The sequence below is a fragment of the Zosterops lateralis genome, assembly GCF_965231275.1.
Source record: "Zosterops lateralis genome assembly, chromosome: 5".
NCBI classification, from domain to species: domain Eukaryota; kingdom Metazoa; phylum Chordata; class Aves; order Passeriformes; family Zosteropidae; genus Zosterops; species Zosterops lateralis.
In genome coordinates, this window is record NC_139766.1 from 9913156 (window position 1) to 9934306 (window position 21151).

The following is a 21151-nucleotide window of genomic DNA, read 5'->3' on the forward strand; positions in this document are numbered from 1 at the left end:
TCTTCTCTGTTACTTTTAGGCATAGAAAAATTCTTCCCTACAACACACATTGGTCACCATAGAAACTCAGTATTTCTGGTCCTGGAAGTGGATGATTTTTTTTCTGGAAATGGGTGGAAGAGGGTATTTCCACAGCCTTAAAAAAGTATCTTCCTCCTCCCCTCACTCCCCTGCTCCTCCCTTTCTACAAAACTTTTGGGACCTCTTGAGTGGAATAGCAGGTAATGGCTTTTTTCCCCCTTTCTCTGCAAAATTTCAGTAACCTGGATGGAAAGGAGATGTCTACAAGCAATTGAGTAGGCATTACTGATTTGAAACCTGATGGCCAGACTGAAGATTGAGGAGAGGAAGTGAAAAATCTATGTTTCAGCTTTGCTAGGTGTTCTCAGGCAGATCAGACTGTCTGTACATCCTATTTCCAGGTTTGAAATGAGTGAAAATAAGACAGATCTATTTCACAAATCTATTCTGAAACTATATTTACTTCAAGTCTTCTGGCAACAAACAATGCATAGAGGCAAAGATTTTTCTTCTGTCTGTTTGCCACATTTTGGGAAGGAAATTCCAGCTTTGCCTGCTTCCTGCTGCTCCAAGCCCTGCTTACAGTAGCATAGTCCATAAACCTATATAGGCCTAGCTGAACTAACAGGAGTTATTACTGTGATGAAAAACACAGCAGTGTGTAAATTCCCTGCACCATGATAAACCATCATGTCAAAATTGTGCAGGGATAGCTCTGCTTCACAACTGCCATGGCTTTGTTAGGTCAAAAAAATTAAAAAAAATCATATCCCTTCCATAGCTGTGCTGGTGAAACTTCAAAGGGCAGCACACAACTTAAGCAAGGACTATGATATTCTTTCTGTTGTTGTGGCTCAGGGGATTTTGGGTGTGAAGAGGTGTGGTCCCTGATTGACAGGACAAAAGCCTCAAGCACAGACACCGTTGTACCAGCCAAACCTGTGGATTTTCATTGTGGGGCAAGGTGGGGCTGAAATAGTCTGCTCTGGTGAAATCTCAGTTTTGGCAATACCTTCTGCATCTGTATTAACAATGATTCTGCAGTGCAGCTGTCTCAGACAGGCACTTACAAGACAGAGATGGCTTTGCTCAGGTGGTGGCAGAAGGGAGCTTTTTGGCACACGAAATGTGTTATCAGAGTCATGTGTATTTTCTTTCTTTTTAACTTTCCCAGTCTGTTGCTGTTGCAAACCATGGCTGAGCAGGTAACCATCTGTTAATGAGTAATCCTTGGTATTGGCATTGATCTGGCCCATATTTTTGCAATGTAATGCCTTCTCCTGAGTGGGTTTACTTGGAGCTCCTTGTTGTTGCTATGCCATGCTTTTAATTAACTCCTGAAGAGAAAGAGAAGGGAAACATCCAGATGATAAATCAGCTCTAGTTACGAGAGGCATTGGATCCGCTTCTCTGGAGTTGCCCTTCAGTGCTGATTACACCAGGGACCATCTCCAAGGGTCAGGCACTTTGTAAACTCTTCACTCCTGGTGGTTTAGGGAGAGTCTCTCCCAATGGGGCATTCCCTTCTATCCACAGAGATATTAATGATTAACAATGATAACAGTTCTGCTTACTTAGAAAACTAAAATACCCTAAAGTCAAGTAAATCACAGTCCCTTGTGAAAGCTCATTCCTGATTCATCCTCCTGCTTCAGCCCAACCCTGGAAGTTTTCCTCTGCCGGGCAAAACTTGCGTGAGAGGAGAGCAAAGATGAAAGTCTGTGCTCCTCTCACTGTTGTCTTGGCTCTGAGTCTGAGCAGTGACTGTGCAAGGATGGTGAGTGATTCCTCTCCCTGAGTGGTGGATCAGCTGTGTGATGCCTGCAGGACCAGGTTGCCTTGGGTTTGGATGAGTGAAGCCACAGAACAGACCCAGAGAAAGAGAGATTCAAAGGGAACACAAAAGCCAGATGTAGGTTGACAGTAGTGCTCGCTAAGTGGGGGGACTGTGGGATAACTGGTACCTTTCTCTGTTTAAAGCATTTTCTTACATCCATGCTTTGCTTTGGAGGAGGAATGGGAGGAGAGGGGAGGAAGGACCACAAAAATTGAAATCCTTTAAAAATATATCTCAGAAATGTGTTGACACAAGCAGGTACCTGCAGTAGCATGGAGGGAGAGTGCTCCACTGCCAGACATCGCTGCTGTCTGGTAACTGAATAGCCCAGCTTAGATGGCTGTCTTCTTTTCAGACTTCTCACTGTTTCCATGTCAAACCCCTCAGTGTTTTTGCATCATGTGTCTTGTGTCTTTTTTGGGGATATGTCTGCCAAGCACATGAAGCACTGCTGAGCAGGCTGTGATGGTTTGAATTTGCTAGTTTGCTTAAACCCCACTACAGCCTGCCATCTACCACCATGGACTAGCAGGGCAGTTAGTCCACTGCTGCCTATGGTCAGCATTGTGGCCTTAAGACAGCCTTATTTCTCTAGCTGGGTTTAAACTAGCTTAGATATACTTAGATGATGTTATAATCCTAACTATCTCAGCGAATTGCAAAAGTATGTCCTCAGATATTACACGTGGGAGCAGAGAGGAATGCTCATGGTCAAGGTAAAGATCATCCCTGGCTGGAGCCCTTGATTGGTGGTGGCAGAGTCTGTGTGGAGTGCAAAAACTGTTCTTTCCTCAGAACTGTTCAAGCCCTCTCTATATATCTTAGCAGCAGCTTTTTCTTAACCCTCACTTTTTATGTCCCCTGTCCAGTTCTATGTTCATGATGTGTGCTTCTTTGACTGCTTTAGTGATTTTTTTTTTTTTGCTATAGTTCAGTTGCTGGCACCTTTGGTGGCAGCAGAACTTTATTATTATATTATCCTTTTTTATCCTTTGTATTACACTTTTTTTCATTATTTCCTGTCACTTAAAATCAGCTCAGCCTTGTGCTCTTTGCTTGCTGATTGGCAAACCCAAATACAGTTAGAAGTTGCTTTTGTAACTAATGCCCTGGGGGATACAGCTAAATAGCACGAAAAGGCAAATGTTGAGATATTACTTGTTACTGTGAACTGGCCACAGAATACATGTATGCTTCCCTCTGAGAGAAAGAGGAGATGCATCCTTTGGCAATAGCAAGATAAAATGGAGCAGAGCTTTGGCCTTTGTTGTGTTGTGCTGGGTTTTCCTGGTTATCTGGCACTTTCAATGGTCAATGTGTATCTACCCTCTTTCACCAGGCTGTGTCCCACCAAAAAGCACAAGCAAATTATAATATTTTCTCAGAAGCATTGGGGAAAAACACAATGTCAGGGCACCCGGGAAAGTAGGTTTTAACCAGTAGTATGGTTCCCAGAGTGAATTTGTGTCTCCAACCCACATTCTCTTTTTCTCTTTATAGCACTACAAATCTGGGGCAGGAAGAGGCTCAAGGCATGGGTCCAATCGCCCACAAGGTACCAAGTCAAATCCAATAGGTTTTATGACAGTAAGAATGGTCTGCCTGTCTGTATCTGTGCTGTGCAAGTCAGTAGGAAGCCTGTCTTTGTTTCAACATGAATAAGGATTATAGAATGGTTATGCCAATATTAATTTCTGTTTAAAGGGGAATTTGAGATTAGCTCAGGAATCTCAGGTAATTTTCCTTCAGGTGCAGATTAATGGGAAGGTACTGATGGGATTTTAGTTTGTCTGAGCTGGCACGACTTTATATTATTTCACAAAGTGGTGTGGCTGAAGATGTGCAGCAACCTTTAATCAGAGCTGCAGCTGCCCTGTAACTTTCAAGCACATGAACTCTTTGTATGTACAGGTTCAGCTTCTAACCTGGCCCTTGATCTCTCTGTGGGAGAAGGATTTGAGTTGCAGCTTTCTGGGTGTCATTTGTTCTGGTGTCACCCCAATGGTCAGACATCCTGGCTGTGGGAGAACATCGCAGTTTCAGTTTTTAAAGCTGTTATTGTCCTGTGCTTTTGTTGTTAAAGATTACATGCATTGGGCCATTAATAGTGACTTCATAGGTTGTAACAGTCTTCAGTGGACTTTGGAATGCAATGTATCTTCTGAATGGGGATGTATTTTCACAACTCTCCTGCCTGCTTACTCGGAGGTATCCAACAGAAAGTTGATATCAGAACAATTTGCTTAATTAGTTCAGAGAATGAAAACCGGGATTGACAAGGGGATGGCAGAGGGGATGGCAGTGGTTATTTCACACTGATAGAGGAGGAGGCAGTTAGGGCAGATGGATAATTCCAACTGATTAAGAAGGAGTTGGACCACAGGGATAGGTTATTTTTTCTGTAATGCCAATAACTGGCCTCAGCAGCTCTTTGAGATTTCTGGGCTCATGGGAGTTAACAGATCTTGTAAGAGTGTGCAGGAGCCCCAGCCATCATGGGAGGGGTAAGCTCAGGACAAGAAGCAGTTGCACATCCTCTCTGAGAAATGGAAATGTGCTGTGCTGCCAGTTTGGTGGAATGCCTCATTTCTCTCTTACGGCAGTGGTTGGCTTCCCATTCAGACTTTGGGATTTCAAAACAGATTAATTTTAGTTTAATGGTTAAAGAAGCTCTGACAGTTTTTCATTGTCTTTTTTGTCTTCAGCCTCTCTCATTCTCAAGACTCATCTTGAAGGATTTTTTTTGATAGACTCCCACTAGCCTTCCTTAAACTCCCACCATCCTTCCTTACACTGCCATCACTGATGCCAAATACAAAACTTGCCCTTTTTAGACACTGGTCCAATTAGTTTCTCCCAACTTGTAAGAAATCAGCTTATCCCAAAGGGAAGGTGGTATGATCAAAATTCTCTCTCTACCCCAACCTTTAAAATCTTCTTCCTCCTGACTGTTTCTATTTCAGTTTGTACTGTCTGGTTCCTTAATTATTTTAAACAGATATTACAATGTGATATAGCCTGAAAGGATACAACTTCAGAAATTATTTTAATATGCAATTACAATACTACATAATTAGAAATGATAATTGCAATTAATGAATATAATTGGCATTTGCTGTACCAGAAATGGCAGTATATTTTGAACTGAGATGATCTGAGATCATTGTTCCACTGCAGAGTCCATTAATCTTTGTTGATTCAGTCATTATGTAGGATTTTAAGTTGCTTCATATGCACTAGACACTGCAGAGACAGGGTCTTGAGTACAGCTGAAAAACTTGCAGATATCTATCTTCATAATTTCATATAATAGTATATAATATAATTTGTGGGTTGGTTTTCAGCTGCATTATGAGTTTTTTATATTTGTGTTTCAGTGTTTACAGAGGATGGATTTTTATGCAAATTTCCTTTCCGGTTTGGTGGAAGGTTTTATCACACGTGTTTATCAAATTCATTTTCCAGAAAGAAATGGTAAGTTGACATTGCTCATAAATGAAAGCAGCATTCAAATGAAATGTCATCCTTTCAGTGCTTTAATCTTGCTTTTGGAATAATTAACATGAGCTTGGTGCTGTGCCCAAGGAGACTAGTGCAGTTCTGCTGCTGATGGTCATGGCCCTTGGGTCATGACATGCTCAGGGGGAAGGGAGCCCTGGAACTGGGTTTCCATGGCCACGGGATGCTCAGGAACTGCAGAAATGTTTCCTTGCTGCCCTTCCTATTGGAACTGCAACGTACATGAGTGACAGTAGCTTGAACAGAAGAAGCAGGACTGATGGAATGACCTGGTACAAACCCTCTGAGGGAGAGAGACACAGACACCTTCAAGAGAGGACACTTGGTTAAGGGACTTTGATTTGTGCAGGCTGTACTTGTGCTGCAGCAGAGACCATCTGATTTTTGAGGAAAGCTGTTTGCTCCCTGCCCCCATGTCTCTATCTCAATCCAGATTGGCACCAGAACCCCTTTGGACAGTGTAGTACTAAGAAGTGAGATATTACTCCTGTTTGTTGGTTAATGATTTATTCTACTAATGTGTTTAAGGCCAAGTCTTCTTTCGGGCAAAGGTTACTCTTTTACTTTTGCAGAAGTTGTTAGAAGTATTCAAGATCCTTTTTTGGGGTAGGGGCAGTCATATGGGAACCCTACTGAATTAAAGCACTGAATAAAAAAGATAAACTTTGCAGACAAACTCATATGATAGGGACATATTAACTGAAATCAAAGGCAACAAAGCAGAGAATATGTGGGTACCAGTAATGTGAAAATTATGCCCAGATCAGCCACGTGAAAGACAAACACTTGCCTATTTTCAGGGTGGAGATAATATTTTAGAGTTTATTTTACTCGCCCAGGCAGGACAGAACTCTCATTTTTTATACTGGACTGTCTAATTTTTTCATGATCTGCTGCGTCTTTCTGATGGCACATCTGTTTCAAGTGTAAGTGCTGGTGTAATGTAAACAACACAATACAAACCTGCTTACACAAATGGACACCAAGCTTCAGGCTAGGAAACCACTTCAGAATTTCTCCAATATCCACTGATACAACCCAGTTAATAAAAGCCTCTAGGAAATAAGAATTTGAGACTATCTTACCTTTCCCTTAAGAAAGGGAACAGGAATAATTTACCAGTTTGAATCCTGTCTTTGATGAACTGGAACCACATCACTTTGATGACCTTAGTACCCACTTAATTTCATGCAATGCTTAAGAGGGATCCTGTTAATACATGACACTGTGTATTTGTTTTTAGCCAGTTAGGCCACAGAAATGGAAAAACCTGTGAATGGATGGAGTCCAAGGTTAGAGCACACTTTAGAGCTGACCTTGAACAACTTGCTCTTATGCTTCTGACTTTTAAAAAGCCATTTACAAGCAGGGAGACAAGAAGGATGACAGCTGGAGTTATTTGGATTTGACAGACCATTTCACCCTATGGGTGACCTTCTGACCAGTGTTTACTCATCACTCATAAGCTAAAAGCAACTTAATGTGTGAGTCCAGGCACAGAGGTGCCGGGAAAAGAGCCCTGAGTAGCAGTTGGGAAACCTGCCCTGTGCATTTTTTGTGTGACTTGGCACTAACCCAGGCTGGACTGACACTGATCCCAGGGGACCTGGTAGGCAGCAGTGTGAGAGCAAGGCTTGTCCCTTCCTGCTCCTGCCTCCTGCAAGTAAGGGGTGGTGGGAGGCTGGGTCCAAGCTGCTTCTTTGGAGGTGAATTCTGGGAAACCCAACCATCAGAGCACTCACTTGTGCATTTAAGTCCACATCCTCAGTGCTCAAGTCATTCTTTGAGTCAGGACTACAGGCAGGACTTTACAGTGCAGGCCAAACCTCACTCAAATTGCCTTTAGATTTATGTTTTCCCATATTAGATATGACACGGATACTGTGTTTCCACATAAATCTGCTCCTGACCACAGAAAGCTCTCCCTGCTTTCTTTGACAGCAACAAACAAATTGTATCTTTATAAATATTTATTGAAAATACAGGAAATAAGTCAAAATAATTGCACTATTTAAATAACAGACTTCCTATAACAGCATCCTCTCTTGCTTTTCCCATTAATTATAATCTGCTTTCACAGATAAATTCCCATTTAGTGGCCTATTACTAAGTCTTACATGATATCTTGCTAAAGATATAGTGTAAATTTTCCTTTTGTGCTGAGGAGAAAAAAACCCAAACCTGGAATTGCTTCTGAGTTTCATTGGTACCTCCAGAAAGACAGAGCAGTGTAAGGACAGACAAAATGGGGGTGCAGTGAACACTCCTGAGAATAAAAGGGGAGGGTGGTCTGAACTGGACCAAGCTGTGTCTGCAGGGAAGCTGCCACCACCCTGTCCCTGTGTCCCAGGGTGGGATGTGTTCCTCAGATTCTGCTCAAGGGGAATGGCAGGAGCAGATCCTGCCTGAGATTTTGGCTATAAATTAGAAGTTGTTGACTCATACCCTGCAGAAGCCTTATCCTGTGCTTGAGTTCTGGATGGGTGGGGTCCCTGTGCAAGGCTGAGCTTAGGTCTGTGTAGGAAGGACATGATCTTATCATCTTCCATGGAAACAAGAAGATAAGTTTTGATACATTGGCCACAGACTGAAAACAGTGCAGAGGGCAGCTTTTTGGTCAGCTGGATCACAAGATGGTGAATTTATGACAGTCCTGGAAAGAAGTATCTGTGGGCTGAGCTGGGAGACATCAAGCATAAGGCTCTGAATTTTCCTGGAGCTGGTAGTTGTCAGTCTGGTGTAGTCAGGCAAAGTCTGGCTGGGTCTCATGGTCAGGACAACACCTAAAAAGGTCTCAGGCAACCTCCAAGTCTCAAACATAGTGACAATACCAGGTGGGATGGCAAAGCTTTTTCCTTACACCTGTCTGTCTCTGGCCTGGGGCTTTGCTTGTTTTCCAAAACATGCTATTTTTAAGGCTCCCTATGCTCCTGGTGGGAAAAATACCCTGCTTTCCATTTATCCTGCCTGCCAGTTAGGCCTCATTTGTGCCACACCTTTCGTTTGTCCATTCCCATGTTGTTTACCATGTATGGATTTAAAATGTTATTTAAATCAATGCCTTGTAGTGGACTTTTCTGATATAATTAGTTCAGTGTCTCTGTCTTTATGTTTTCACATTCATGGTAACAATTTATATGACAAGCTGATGTAAAGGTATTTTCTATCCCATAAATTTTGAGTGTGGGCACATTTCCAAATAGCATTAAGAAATAATTAGGCCATTAGGTTGGTTTTGGGGGCTGGAGGTAGCATTCCACAAGACTGAAATGTCACCCTCAGACAAAACATTTCTAAAAGAAAAGGAGGGAGACAAGTGAAATAGCTTTGAGGATGAGCTGAGATTGTCACAGAGAGTGAGATCTGTGGTGGAAAATCTAGAAGGATTATGTCTGTGCAAGAAGCTTGGCACCAAGGGAGCAGCTTGGCATGGCATGGGAGGACCGACCTCACTGTAGTCACTGCAAGGCAATAGGGAAGGGCTGGCTGTGGAGAGCATTGAGTGGGAACACCAGTGGTTTGTGGAGAGCTGGTAGAAGAAGCCTCTCTTAGGGTCTCTGACAACAAAAAACCTTTTAAGATGGAAAAAAATTGAGGTTCCTCTTTGCTTAGAATTTGGCTGCTGCTGGACAGTGACACAAGCAATGCTGAAGACACTTTTAACTCCTCTTCATTCTCATGCATACTAGACCACCCTTTAAAGAAAGCACAATCCACTTCCCACCGAAGGATCTTTGAGGCATTTCCATCAACTCCCAGCAGTTGCATCAGCCTAAATTCCTGTGAGAAAACAGCCTCTTTAAGTATGTGCCATGTAAATCTACACCACACTACCAAGCATCTCTTTTAGTGCACCTTTGATAAACGAGGTCACTAAACTTAATATACGTGGCCTATTCAGATGCTCCATAGGAATGACGCATTTTAAATACCACATAGCATCTAATTAAGAAGTAAAATAGGGCAGTCTAAATTAGACATGTGCTACAATAAAATTTCAATCTAACTTGATTTCAATCTAACCAAAATTTCAATCTAATTTCAATCTAACATCCTAGGGTGAAAAATTTGATCACACAACTGCTCAAGGAATGATAAAACCATGCAGAATGAAAATAGATCATCAGGCACATTAAATAAACTCCAGTGTCTTCTAATGTCATGTAGCTGACATGACATTATTCTGCATGATAACTGGCTAGGGAGGATGTTTCAGTGGATGGTGCACTGGGACAGGACGTGGACCTCCAAGGTTCTCCAAGTCCCGTGCTCCCTGTATGTCCTGGGGGAAGCCTCCAAATCAACTCCTGCAAAAGAGGAATAGCAGCTCAGTGCTCCTCAGAGTTCTCTGAGCCTGAGATAATAGACTGAGATAACAGACCACCAGTGAGGGTGTGCAGGATTCAGCCCCCTTCTCTGAAAAGAGAGGTTTTATATCTGCCTTTGGAAATTACCACTGTGTCAGTTATTTCCTCATTTGAACTTGCAAGTTCCAAAATAAGAATGCTTTAAAGGAACTGAGTGTGAAAAGAGTGAAATATGTTTCTCACTGAAAGTCAAGGAAAAGTCCCTTTGTGGACAGTCTCCTGCCTCCACAGATTATTACAGTAACTGTCATGCATCAAAAATGGGCTGGGTCCTGTCATGCTTGTTTTGTAACAAGTAAAGAAGACTTAATTTATTTGCTTTTATTTGCTTTTGTTTTTATTTCTGTCTTTTGTTTTCTAATCCCAGAAACAGAAAGAATATTGGGTGTTTTTCTGAAGGATTCATTGAAAATCCCAGGCCCTGCATTTACATCTTATTTTTAACCTGTTTTTAATTTGAGAGAAGTGGACCAGAGCAACTTTAACAAAAGAACGCATATTTTTTTCCCCGCTCTTAAGAGAATTTGAATGAAACTGATGATAATTAGAAAACAACAAGCATGAATTTCCGGGTTGCTGGAGTGTGAAGGCCCTGTAGTTTTAGTGCAAACATCCAGGTTGTTTAAAGATGCACTAAGCTGCTCCTTTGATTCTTTTCAGGTGTTCAACAACACATAACTTTGACCGGGACAGGAGGTGGGGACACTGTGCTTTGTTGCCCAGAGACCACTCAGGTAAGGCAAGCCATTGCTGAGTTGCTCCAGATCACCTGGCTCCTTCAGGAAGGAGGGACAGTGCCTTCAGTGCAACTTTTATTTGTGTATTTCTTTTGAAGCAAGCCTTCACATCAGCTGTTTCCATAATCTCTCTGTGACGCTGCACAACCATAGCATTAGACTGTGAATACCACACAGTCTGTAATTCACTCTCTGTTGACTAACTCAAAGCCATGGAGAGAAATTATAGTAATGCCAGCATGGAAATCCAAACTCCTGCTGGAGTCAAGCACAAAGGTGATCATCTTCTCCTCCCTCATGGCTTGGATGTACCTTTTAGCTTTCCCTTCATTTACACAGCTGCACTTTCTGTCTGTTTGACCAATTACTTTTTTTAGAAGGCTCAGAAACATTTGACACCCTATACAACATACAGCCATCACTTCCAGCTTTCCTTTCATGGGAAAGAGCAGATCTCAAACCAGACTTCCTTGAGCTTTGGGCTGTGTCAGAGAAGACAAGAGGCCAGACATGTTCATTGCAGGAGTCCTGAGGGATAATGAAAGGATTACTTAGCTGAAGAGCTCTGTGGCTTCATGTGGTCACCACACTCCAGTGCTACAATTACCTCATTGCGAAAGTCTATCTAAAAGGGGAAGTCAAGGTCTGTGGTAAAGTCACCTTTATATATAAAAGTCACTTTAATTGATAGACTGGGTGAAAGTTCACCTGGGAATATGCATCCTTGCCTTCAGCAGTCCCTCAGTGACTGGCCTTTGCTTATATATAAATAAATTCTTGTTTCATACAACCACAGACCTGCTTGAAAAATTGGATGGTGCACTGGTCGAACTTGATTTCCCTGGGGCTTTTTTTGGATCTGTGTCTAAATGCTGATCCTATTCCTCTTTTTGCCGTCTCAGTATTCTAAAATGAGACACATCTTATTTAGTCTGCAGGATATGACCAATAGCCTTAGGTATTCACTTCCCACTTTCAAACGAAGGGCTTTTCCCACCAACCCCTTTCAGGGAGTTCTCCACAGTGTCAGGAATCTTATTGCCAAGCTGATTGCAATCTACCAGAGCACTTGAAAAGCCAAATTAGCTGAATCACACTGACAGTCTAAAATTAAGCAGTGCACAGCATCACCTTTTTAAACGTAACTACTTTAAATTATTTTCCAGCCTGGCTTTAAAATGGATTAACAGTAGATCAGAGGCCAGTGACCTAGCCCCAAAACAAGCAGTAATGTACACAACTTTGTAATGCAAGTGTGCCAGACATGAACATAGACTTTATGGGCAGTTCATGCTTACAAGAGTCAGGTTGTGAGGACTGAACTTAGTTATTAATCAGTGGTTTCCCAGAGCTTAAAACGTTGGTAGCTGTGACTTGTGAGTGCTTTAATCCTCCAGTGAAACACTCACTGTGGTGGTGACAGATGGCTCACTCAAGGAGACTTCTCCAGGAACTGAAAGAGCTGTCCAAGCCTAGTGTTACACACCTGGGGGTGCTTTGTGCCACCTCTGTCTCTCTGTCTGCCCATCACCATTACCCTGCCAGACATCTGGCTGCCTGCAGGCCTTTTTTGGGCTTCCTGGCTCATTTCTGCCTGTTACCCACAACAGTGTTGGATAGGGAGTGTTGGAACAAGAAAGCTGCCTTGTCTGCCTGCAAGGGTATCTCTGTCTATGTACCCTAACATCAGTGAGTGCTTTTCCTGGCTACCAGTTTTCCTTCAGGAAACAAACAAACAAACAAACAAACAACAAAACCAAAAACAAACAAAAAAACCCCCACCCGAACAAGCGTCCCCCCAAAAAAAACAACAAAAAAATTATATGTGTGAGAGACAAAAGGAAAGAGAAAAAAGGATGGGGTAGCTGGAAGAAATCACTGCTGGCTGTTGCAAAATAAAAGATAACCCCTTTACTTCTGGAAGCATTTAGAATTTGAAAAAAATAAATAAAAGTTTTTTGGCTGTTATTTTATTTATAAAGGTAAGTCTACTTGGCTTTTTTTTTAAAGCAGCAAGCACTGTATTTGGACTTGGGAAATGTTTAACAGATCATTAACCATAGCTTAAAGTACAGGCTTATGACGAGGTTGAAAGAAAAAGCAACATAATGGATGAAAGGAATTTGAAGCAAAGGGAGGAAAGTTTGCCTGCTGTGGAAGAAATAAGCAGTCAAATGGAACAGTGCTGATCTTTAAAATATGTAAAATAATACCTTTTTTTTTTTTTTTTTTTTTTTTTTTTTTTTTAAGTCCACTAAAGTATTAAGTCTTTGGGTGTTTCTTTCTTGAAAAACAAGAAAAAATGGCATTTCAGGGAGAGAATATCCTATGGTCATAAGAGGTTGGTAAGCAGTGTATCCATTGGCATGGAAAAGGAGGCTCTTTAGAGCAAAGGTTGAAGCACAAACTCTCTCCAGGCCAAGAATACCACATGTATGTGACAAGCCAACTTCAAAATGTTGCAGGTGCTTGCAAATCAATGTTAAGCAAGTGCTGGAGGCTTTGATCCAGAAAAATACATCTGCCAAATTCAAGGGAAAGTTTTACCAAGAAGCCTTTAGCTTTAGGATGAAGTGAAGCCTGGGTAGGAAGTTTCTGCTGGAGGGAGGTGTTAATATCCATACACGTGGGCCAGGTGGGCAGTGCATGCTTAACTCACATATATGTACAAATATCCATAACTGTGAAATGCCCCTATAGGTGGGACTTCCAAATTTTGGGCAGTCTGGCAAAACTACTTCTCTGAATGTCTGGAAAGTTTGGACAAATGGCCAAAACCGCAGGGTGACCCAAACATGGAGGAAAAATTTGCCAGACAGTATTTTTAAGATCCCTCTGGGCTTATATGGAAAGAAGTAGTAGAGTGATGTGGGCTGTGGAGGCGAGAGGAAGAGGCATCATCCCTGGGGGACCTCCGAGGAAGGTGGTGGCAGAAAGACAAAGTTTTTGTTGGGAAATACAGGCAGAAAGATGAGACAAGGCTACTGCTCAATTAGCAGAGACTCAGAAAGGTGAAGCTGCAGTCAAGTTGAGAGCCAGCAAGCATGGAGTGTTTTACCCATGAGGGTTCTTTAGACAGTGCTGAGAAAGTGTAGAGTTGGCAACTACCCAGTTAATGGATAGTTAATAGTGGGCAGGATTCCCCACTGGGAACTGAGATATGTCCATCTGCTCATGAACAGAATTTGTTCCTGGACTCCAGGAAAGATGTGGAGCAGCACAGAACATGCCTGGAAGGTCAGACTGGAGTGGTGGGTGGGATGTAGTGAGGGACAGATTGAGAAATAAATGAAGGAGCGGAAGTGCTTTTTTGCAGATTTAACAAGGGTACAAAATTTTTTTCTTGATCATTTGTTACAGCAGAAGATGGCTTGGAGATCACGTCATGGTTTGGATATAGTGGGAATAGGAAATACACCTTTTTCCTTTGAGGAAACATTACAGCACTAGAAGTTTCATAACTATCAACAGCAGGAAGGGTAGGAATGTCACTGACTTGCTTTCCCTTGATGTTATCCTGGATTGAAACTACCAGTGAATACACCCAAACCTGATATCTTTAGGAATTACATCACTCTCTTCTGAAGTAAATATTTTGATCCATGCTGGGTAACCTCAGATTTACACTGCTGTAGCAGACTTCAGGATGCACCCTTTGTGCTTCACTCCAGCCCTGTTTGTGTGTGCCTGTGCCTCTATATGTTTCATCCCATGCTCAGGACACACTGTCTAGCCAAAGAAGCACCTGGATTGAGTAACCCTGGAGATGGCCTAGCAGAGTTTGACTAGCATTGAAAAAGAAGATTTGGATGCAGACAAGATGTTGGGCCAGCTCTGAAGCAGGTGTAAACATGCTGTTGGTTAACTTCAGGGGACATACATCCCTCAGCAGTGCCTGAAATCAGAAACACTGCCTGACCAGCAAGACTCTTACAACTTCCGCATTGCACATTGCCAAGTAAGGCTTCTATTGCAGGAGCTGTCCTGGCACCTAACTCCTCTCCCACCACATTTTCCCATCATCAGAAAGTTCCCTGGTAAATGGAGATATGCTAGACTGGTCCAGTTTTCATCTTCCTTGGTGTGATTTACTTGGATGTGCTTTGTGGCTTGCTTTACAATTTTTCCCTTGGTTCCAGCTGTCCATTAGTTTTAGACATAATCCAAAACCCCAGAGCAAATTCTTCTGTCGAGGGCTGTCCTTTGTGCAGTTTGAAGGAGGTGTGTGATGCCGGCGGTGGATGTGGCAATGTGAAGGCTGCAGGGCAGGAGGCAGGGCAGAGGCAGCGCTGCAGCCTCTCTCCCTTCCTCCCTCCCTCCCTCCCCAGTGTAAAGGCACAGCTCCATCTTGTGGGCACCTGTCCCGCCTTCTTCCTCACCACAGCCCCAGCTCTGGCGACTTCAGTGTGCCCTCACCTACCCCCTTCAGACAACTCAGTCTGGGTGGTGAAGGTTCAGTTCACTGATTCACCATATGTTTTTTAAAAGCTGGATAAATATCTCTGTGTCACAGCTGGAAACAAACCCACCGTCAATTGGTTGGACAAACTTTATTTTATGTTAATAGATGATGTTAAACACACTGAGTATGGAATCAAAATGGTTCATGGAGCCAAAAGGACAAAGCATGACTTATACTATACTCATTAACAACAACTTCTTGTGTGGCCTCTCTAGATCACTGTGCAGGCAACCCCTGCCAGAATGGAGGGACCTGTTCTCTCACACACAGCCACAGGATGTACCACTGTACCTGCCCTGAGGAATTCACAGGCGAGGACTGTCAGCTGAGTAAGTATCTTCTACCACGACTGTTACAACATGAAACATGAATAGTAAGTAGAGCTCATTAGTGTTTGCTTAATGAAAAGGTAGTGCTGCTGTGATGGGAGAGACCACTGCAGCATGAATGTTTGTGTAGGTGGATTTCCAAATGGTTATGACAGACAATCCATTCCTGATAGGACAACTGAAAATAGCTTGACTGTACAATTATAAATCCAAGTATGCTCTGAGCATGGGAAACACAAAAACCTCTTCCCCTTCCTTTGCTGTTTTTAAGATTTAAATATCCCTTACATGTTTGGAAATTACTAATATCTAGAAGGCAATGCACAGAGACACGAAAAAGCAGCACAGTTTCAGGTGGTGCCTTATTCCTTATGTACTGGGTACAGTGATGCTGTCCTGCTCACAAGGCTGTAGGAGAAAGCCACCTCTGTCCTGGTGCTCCTGGGGCTGCTGCTCTACTGGCTCAGTGTCTCCACACTATGGAGGCTGGCTAGCTTGAGAAGCATTGTCAACAAACATGGATCTGCTCAACAGGAAAAAAGGGATGAGCAGGGAATGCTAATAGGGATTGTGATGCCTTTTCTTTCAAGAAATAACATCTGAAAGCTTGTGTTGTTTGTAAAACTTCGTTTCAGAGAAATGTTTCGACAACAACCTCTACGAATTCTTTGATGTGGGTGTGAGCTGGTCGAGAGTCCAACAAGGAGTAGTGGAGCAGTGCACATGTGTTAATGGCCAGATCCAGTGTGAGCCTACAGAACACAAAAGTAAGGCTCTATTTTGTACCACAGCTGTAGGTCTGCAGGGAGTGGGGATAAAGGACGGTGGGGGTATCAAAGCCTGAGCCGTGTTTCACACCCTGATGCTGCCCTTGCAGCTCATGTACCCTCTCTAAAACACAGTATTTTAGCTTTCCTTTCCAAGAGTGAGCAGTTATACTGACCCAGGAAATCCCTTCAATGTGTCCATCCTTATTTGAGGAAGCAACTATTTGCATTATGATGAATTTTAGGGACACACCCAGTGTTTTCTTTGAGAGGGACGAAACCCTGATCTGCAGCACGTAAGAATATACAACAGGTTATGTAATAGAATTGGTAAATTTTTTTCTCCAAAACTATAACCTGCCTTAGAGGCACACCCTGCACACCAATAATCACTTCATATTGCTGTCTCACCTCTGTGTTTCTTCCCAAGCCCATCCCACTCTTAAACTGCCAGCATGTAAATTTTACCTGCTTCCAAGATCCCATAAGGCCTGCATTTGGCCCCAGAGTCCCCGTGATTTTTGGCCTATTCCTGGCAGGATGATGCTTCCATTATAAAGCCTCCTCCTCATTTAGGGGCTGCCAGGAATCCAACACCCTGGCCAGCCTGTGCAGGATATGCACTTTGGGTTGTCACTCATCTGAAGAAGCCAGCACAGCACCTCTCATTTAGAGGAGAGATGTTGGGAAGAAAAATCATGTACCTCACCTATACATGTGCTCTGATATGGCTGTTCTGTTACTCAGTCTGGCTAACTTTTACCCTGCCCAGATTCACAAGTGAGTTACAGTACAAATAAGTTTCATAACAGCCTTTTGAAATATGTAGGTGCTTTTTCCCCCCACTTTATGTAACTGGAACCTGAAGTATGGAGAGTCAGTGGCTTTCTAGGACACTGAGAGTCCATGTGAGAGTTGGGAAATTTTATAGCACTTAATACTTCTCAATTACAGATCTTAAATATTTAACTGAGCTCCCTACTAGATATGTTATTATAAATTCTAATAGAGCTCAGTGGCAAGCCTGGAACTGGCAGAACATTCCATAGAGAAAGAAGTGTTAATACCATCACCACTAGTAATGATAATCACCACCCCCATTTTACCTATTGTTCATTGATAGTATCTTTCAATAGCTGACATTATCCAATAGCAGTGATAACAATGAGACAGACCTTAGTGGGCAGAAATCAGTCGAGTTTCCTTTTCTTTAATTTATCAGAAGTGTAGATCTAAGATAAACAAAAATGAAAAACTTCCCCCAAATGCATACGCACAAAGAGATGCACTAGAGTAAGTTAAAATGGACTGATTCTCTAGAATAATTTGTACCTTTGGTTTGATCTTTGGTTGTATTTCCTTGTAGGTTGTGTTCATGATCCTTGCATGAATGGTGGAGAGTGCAAGATGCTTACCTCTACTGGGAAAATAGTATGCGACTGCAAAAAAAATTATGCAGGGAAGTATTGCAATATTGGTAAGTATAACAACCTACAGGCAGACAGAATTCTGAGTTTTCATCTGGGTGTAAGGCTGATGGGTCTGGCTCTGTTGTATTCTGCATTTGAGGACATTTCTTGTAACAACTGAAGAGTCACACAGAACAAGGGTTTAATGTGTTTCTCCAGTGTAAAAGATAACACACACTTCACCACTGAGACTCTGATTCTAAAAATATTTTTTCATGGCCTTCACTTGATAGAAAATCAAACACAGAGATTTTAATCCAATTACACATGCCTATAAATGAAGTGCATGGTTCAATTTTGCAGAATCAGTCACAGAGTTGTACTCTAGAGCTGTTGCCTCCCTACAGATCCAAGCATCCCCTCATAAAGCAGGGATTTATGTCTGACAAAATGTAGCAGCCATTCTTTGGTAGCTAAATGACTGTGGGACAAAGAAAATACTCACCCTTTGGGTTACCTTAGACGTTAAGTTAATAGCACATTTAGCCCAGTACAGGTTATACAAATCCCCTTCCTTTCTCTGCTAGGTCAGGGCAGAGAAATCTGATTTTTGGTATATGTGTGTTAGTCCTGTTTTGCATTTTAGATGCTACATAGTTTTGATACAACTTTTCTCCAGAAGACTTAACATTTATCCCTGCAGGGGTTAAATCTGCTTCAAAAGTTGCCTGCATGCTATATCTGCAAGTTATGCCAGTAGCTACTTTTTAAATAAATGTGCATTTTAGGCACAAATTTTAATAGACCTTGAGTCACACCATCCTGTGACCCCACCAATTCACTGGCTGTGTCTTTCTGAGTGCATGAATCCCATGGCTCAACAAAACTGAGGACATGACTTCCAGTAGCTCAGGTGGGCACTTTCTTAATCCAAATGGGGGGGGGGAGGTAAAAAACCCCAACCTGTTAATGAACACTGCAATTTATATCTGGTGTTCTTTTTGTTACTCTGATAGTTAACAAATGGTGTAGCCAGCTATCCCAGCTGGGGGAAAAGAGATCCATTTGGGAGACCAGCAGTACAGCTGGAATAGCAAATAGCAGGAGTGAATGGGTAAATTAGACAGTGTATGAGCTGGTCATGAAGGTTCACTCCCCAGGTACCTGATGAACCATGTGAAATGGGTTTGTGAGTCTTTTAAGTCCTTCATAAGGAGCACTATTTTAGCTCAGTTGTTTTGCCCTTTAGTTACCCTGGGGAGATTGCTCCAGGCCTTGGAAATGCTGCTGCAGGCTCTGGGTGAGGGGCTGCACAGCACAAGTGTGACCTGGAGCTTGGGGCAGGGCTGCACTGCTGATTTTCACATTAAACTGCTTTTCTAATTATTATCAGCTGTTTTATTATCAGCTTCCCCTGCCTGAAGCAGCAATGGTGCACAGAGACACCCACCCAGCAGGGCCTGGATCATAAATACCAGGATAGCAGTGTTACAGCTGTCATACTGGTTTCTGTCTGACCAGCTTAGAACAAGAAATAAGCAGGTGCTCTTTGATTACTTGAAAATAATAAAACAAACATTTGGTTTGCTAAACAAGTGGCGTTGGATGCTTACAATCCTTCTGTGTTCAGCTGCCTAACACTCCTACATGGAAGGGGAACTGAAGGATTGTGTTTATGTGTCAGGGCCTTGCAAAGAGTCTTAAAAAAGAAAAATATCTGTCAAGAATTAGTCATTCTAAATTAATGCAAATAAGTGAGTCTTCAGGTCTATAGACCTGGTAGTATCACCACAGAAAGGCAATTGCATTCTGGTGAAAGTGCTACAGGCTTGTATTCTCTGAGCACTCAGAAATGATTTTAAAATATTTGTTGGATTAATTTTTTCTTTGACCCTTCAATTTGATGCAGTGAGCAGAAATGGTTTTTTTCTTTGTTTCCTTTTTACTGACTTGTATAGTTTCCCCTTGTCTAACAGGATGTACTTGTGAGGTTACCCTTTAGTCAGAATAGCTGGTGGCTATAATGCTTGATTCAGAGAAAGTGTTACAGTATTTCCTCTCTAAAGTGTACTTTATTCTGAATTATCAGTTAAAGAGGCAATCTTAAAGCCAAGGCGTGATGCAAAAATGTCTTCTTATGTTTCCTTTTTTTTTAAAGCAGAAATCAATCAATTTAATAACAGGAAGTCTCCCAGACTGTTATTGAGCTAGAAGGTGTCTGAGGCGTCTCTGATGTCCTCTGCCATTGACTTACACAAAGAATAACCAGCCTTCATATATGTCTAATGGAAAACCAGCAAATTTATCTTAACATTATACTTAACAAATATTAATAAATGAAGAACCACCCTTCATCCATCAGATCACAAGCCTAAGCACTGCTGTGACTCAAGCATTGGTACAGTAGACTGAGGAGCAAAACCATCAGGAAAGTAGTGAGAAACACTCTCCTTGGTTGAGGACTTAGATGTTTGGACCATCATATCTGTCAGACCTTTACCTGTTTTCCATGAATTTGTCTAAACTCTTTAGTACTCCTTTATGCTTTTCCTTTTCACAGCATTCCATGCCAAGAAGTTCCAGAATTTAGATAGATGTGATGAAAAGAAGTATTTTCTATTGTTAACAACAAACCTACTGTCTGGTAATTTTATTCTTCCCCTTTGAATAGTGAGTAACAGAATAATCATAACTTTTGTGATTTTAAAGATACCTATTTATCTGTCCATTACTTTTTGGACTACAGTATCCCTGTCAGTACTCAAAACTCATCTTTGATCTTAAAATTATCTTGCAAACAATCTTTATATGTATGTGTGTATATATGTGTATATGTGTGTATATATATGTATATATATATATACACACACACACATATATATCTCGGCCATTATCATAAATAGCTACTGGAAAATTATGAGCTGACTTTAAAAAAAAAAAAAAGAAAAAAAAGAGAGGTGATAAAAGTAACAGAGGAGATATCCATAACAAAGGAGATTGATATACAAAAGACAGCGTCTAATATAGATTTCTATTCTTTGTGGTAATACATTATTTTCTTCTTAAAGAAGAAACTTGCAGTACTAAAGAAAGAACTGCCACTTAAAAACATGTTCTGAGATGGTTTATATGCATAGGATTTCAGTGAAGTTTAATTTTGAAGGAAATTAGATACATCACCATCAAATCTCTCCCCAAACAGATGCTATTTAAAATTGTTCAAGGACCCATGTTTAATTAAGTTCAATTAATAATAATTGCCCTTAAATATGCACCTATTTTCAGAAATGAGGATTTTGTGCTAAAAGAATAGCTGCATTCTCTTTGGAAACAGCTCTTGCTGAGACAGCTCTGAATCCTGGCTCAAGGTGAAGATTCAGAATCAACTGTCCAATCATGAACACAGAAAGTTATCAAAAGGGCCCAAATACAACCAGTTTAGCAGTGGTAAATGTGGGCAAGAAGTGGAACCTGAGAAAGGTGTGAGTGGAATATTTTATCTCCAGCCCAGGTTGGCACAGGGAATGGAGAGCGAATTTATTTGGTAGATAATTAACTTCAGAAATATTTAGCTTCCCTGGAGGTGATAACTGATGACAAACAGTTATAATATATAATTGTAAAATTACTTTGACATTTTGTGTTTTTCATAGGAAAACAGATAAGAGCCATGGTGGAGATGTTGGATGAATGCAAAGGGATA

General features: G+C 41.7%; 1 protein-coding gene across 2 annotated transcripts in view; it reads left to right on the top strand.

Moving 5' to 3' along the window:
• Window positions 1-1593: 1593 nt before the first annotated feature.
• The window catches only part of HGFAC (HGF activator), a 39984-nt gene continuing 20426 nt past the window's right edge, over window positions 1594-21151 (top strand). Inside the window, exons 1-7 of one of the 2 annotated variants that reach the window (XM_083861628.1) lie at window positions 1594-1798; window positions 3359-3413; window positions 5236-5332; window positions 10405-10478; window positions 15159-15272; window positions 15908-16039; window positions 17406-17516. In XM_083861628.1, the coding sequence (XP_083717754.1) occupies window positions 1733-1798; window positions 3359-3413; window positions 5236-5332; window positions 10405-10478; window positions 15159-15272; window positions 15908-16039; window positions 17406-17516 (649 nt within the window). In that variant the 5' untranslated portion in view covers window positions 1594-1732. The remainder of the gene's footprint in view (window positions 1799-3358; window positions 3414-5235; window positions 5333-10404; window positions 10479-15158; window positions 15273-15907; window positions 16040-17405; window positions 17517-21151) is intronic. The other variant, XM_083861627.1, reaches the window with a different exon arrangement.